Source organism: Eurypyga helias, unplaced genomic scaffold (genome assembly GCF_000690775.1).
Source record: "Eurypyga helias isolate BGI_N326 unplaced genomic scaffold, ASM69077v1 scaffold37673, whole genome shotgun sequence".
Taxonomy (NCBI): domain Eukaryota; kingdom Metazoa; phylum Chordata; class Aves; order Eurypygiformes; family Eurypygidae; genus Eurypyga; species Eurypyga helias.
This window is the reverse complement of record NW_010242463.1, coordinates 1-2,172: the sequence shown is the minus strand read 5'-3', so window position 1 is coordinate 2,172 and position 2,172 is coordinate 1. Positions and strand designations below refer to the sequence as shown.

Here is a 2,172-nt window from a genome sequence, read left to right as displayed (position 1 = left end):
GGGGGCACCCCAGTCGGGCCAGACGGGGTTGAAGGCATGAGAGGGCTTTGGAGTCCCCTTTGCTGCCACTGTATGTCCCCACAGCACCTTGTGCCAGGACCACCGCGGCGGAGAGGTGCTAAAGCCCGTCGGATGTAACAAGCCCTTTGCATCTCTCCCTCTCCCCCAGGATGGTGTCGCCATGAAGACGCTTTCCGAGCAGGGAGTCAGGATCAGCAACAAGAAGCCCCGCAAGGCAAGCAGCACTGACAACATGCTGTACGGCCGCTTCGTCAAGGTAACCGGCCGCCGGGACGCGGCTCAGGGAGCAGCTGGTGTCTCTGAAGTCTCCTGTGAACTCTACACCCTTTCTTGTCCCCCTTTCTCACGGCCCCGCTGCAGTCAGCCACGCTCACAGCATGTGGGGAGGAGCCCACGAAGCTGCCCGCCGGCTCGGAGAGCAGCGAGGAGGAGGAGGAGAAGCTGGACCTCTCCTCAGCCAGGAGGTGAGGCTGGGGCTGTGACGGGGAGCCCTGGTCCAGACCAGCACCAGTCTGAACATCACCCTGATGCTGGGGGCGACACTGTGTCCTGCAGGTTGACGGACGAGGAGCTGATGCGAGCATGTGGGGGCCGCACGGCACACAAGTAAGTGGTTAGTGGGGGCTGCACGGTTGGCCCCCCCTTCCTGGCAGGGGCGTTCGAGCAGGTACATTCCCTGCCAGGGAGGCGCCAGACCCGCCTGCCCACGATCGTTGCAGGGGTGCCCGTCACGGCCTGACCATGAGTGCCAAGCTGGCACGGCTGGAGGAGCAGGAGCGAGCCTTCCTGGCCACGTACCGACGCAAGGAGTGGCAGCGTGAGCCCCCGGAGAGCAGCCCCCCAGCAGAGAGAAGGGAAAAAAAGAAGAAAAAAAGGAAACAGTCCAAGGATGGAGCTGATCCTGACATGCTGCAGAGCCAGGAGCCGTGCGGAGAAGAGGAGGTGGTGGGAGAGGAAGGGAAGGTCGTGAAGAGGAGGAAGAAGAAGAAAAAAAAGAACCAGGAGCCAAGTGGAGAAGAGGATGGGGCAGGAGAGGAGGAAGGGAAGGCTGCAAAAAGGAAGAAGAAGAAGCAGGAGGAGGAAGACAAAGAAAAGCCAGTTGAGACAGAGAAGAAGAAAAAGAAGAAGGAAGAGGACAGGGAAGAGCTGGCTGAGACGGATGTACCTCTGGAAGACACAGATGGGCCAGGCCAGGCCAGGCACAGGCCCAGGAAGAAGAGGGAGCCAGAGTGAGCAGGGGCTGAGGCTGAGCAGGCTGAGCAGCTGCCGGTACCATCTGGCTGTGAGGGTCCCGGTCCCGCGTGCTGGCACCGGTGGGTGCCCACGGGTGCACCGGGCTCTTCCCAGCTGGAGCCCAGCGCTGTGGCCCAGCTCACTGCCTGGGGATGCGGGGCTGGATCGAGCTTTCTTTTGCTCCCTGAGCCTTCCTCCCGTCAGGGGTGACGCCACTTCCCACCAGGCCCTGGGGCAGGGACCCATTTGCCGTGGGTCTCTTGCAGAGGGACACGAGGGGACAGACCCCACAGCACACTGAAATATTTTTCCCAGGGCATGAATAAATCTTTATTGCAGTGAAACTCTCCTGAAGCGTGGCACACCCAGGGATCCTGGATTGCCTCTACACCTAGAAACACTCGGATTAGGTAGCAGCCCCCCAGGCTCCCGGGGGAACGCACATCCCGCTGGCAGAGCTGGGTAGGGCTGGAGCCCAGTGGGGCGCTGAGCATCCTCTGAGCGGGGCTGCGGCTCCGGCAGAATGAGGCCCTGATCTGCTGTGCCCAGCCCTAGGTCAGCTGCAGGACACAGTCTGTCTCGGGGTATGAGGGCAGGTTTAAAGCGTATTTTTCCTGGAGCGCGGGGGGCACAAACCTGCCCCCAAGGAAGTGGTAGCGGCCAGCGAAATGCATTGCCGCCTTCTTGGGCGCCGTGAGGGAGATGAGCATGTCGGGCTGGAGACCGTCCGCCTTCCCCTTCTCCACGTCCCAGCCTGCAACAAGCCCCGAGGCCAGGCTGGAGCCAGGAAGGCCCTGGCCAGGCACCTTCCCGCCGCGTGTCCGGCCCTTACTCACCCGAGGGAATGTCGACGCTGGCGATGGGCACCGTGATGCGCTCCAGGGTGCTGAGGATGCTGCCGAAGGGCTCCCGCACCGC

General features: G+C 62.5%; 2 protein-coding genes across 2 annotated transcripts; one reads left to right on the top strand and one right to left on the bottom strand.

The window, feature by feature from the left end:
* Positions 1 to 169: 169 nt before the first annotated feature.
* On the top strand, positions 170 to 1,464 carry GPATCH4 (G patch domain containing 4; the record flags this gene model as incomplete). Its single annotated transcript, XM_010149092.1, has 5 exons — positions 170 to 277; positions 382 to 485; positions 577 to 627; positions 741 to 966; positions 1,459 to 1,464. Coding segments are annotated over 5 exons (495 nt in total), but the record flags the coding sequence as incomplete, so codon positions are not given.
* A 341-nt stretch (positions 1,465 to 1,805) lies between these two features.
* Positions 1,806 to 2,169, bottom strand: LOC104507726 (NAD(P)H-hydrate epimerase-like; the record flags this gene model as incomplete). Its single annotated transcript, XM_010149091.1, has 2 exons — positions 1,806 to 2,008; positions 2,091 to 2,169. Coding segments are annotated over 2 exons (282 nt in total), but the record flags the coding sequence as incomplete, so codon positions are not given.
* Between the last annotated feature and the right edge of the window lie 3 nt (positions 2,170 to 2,172).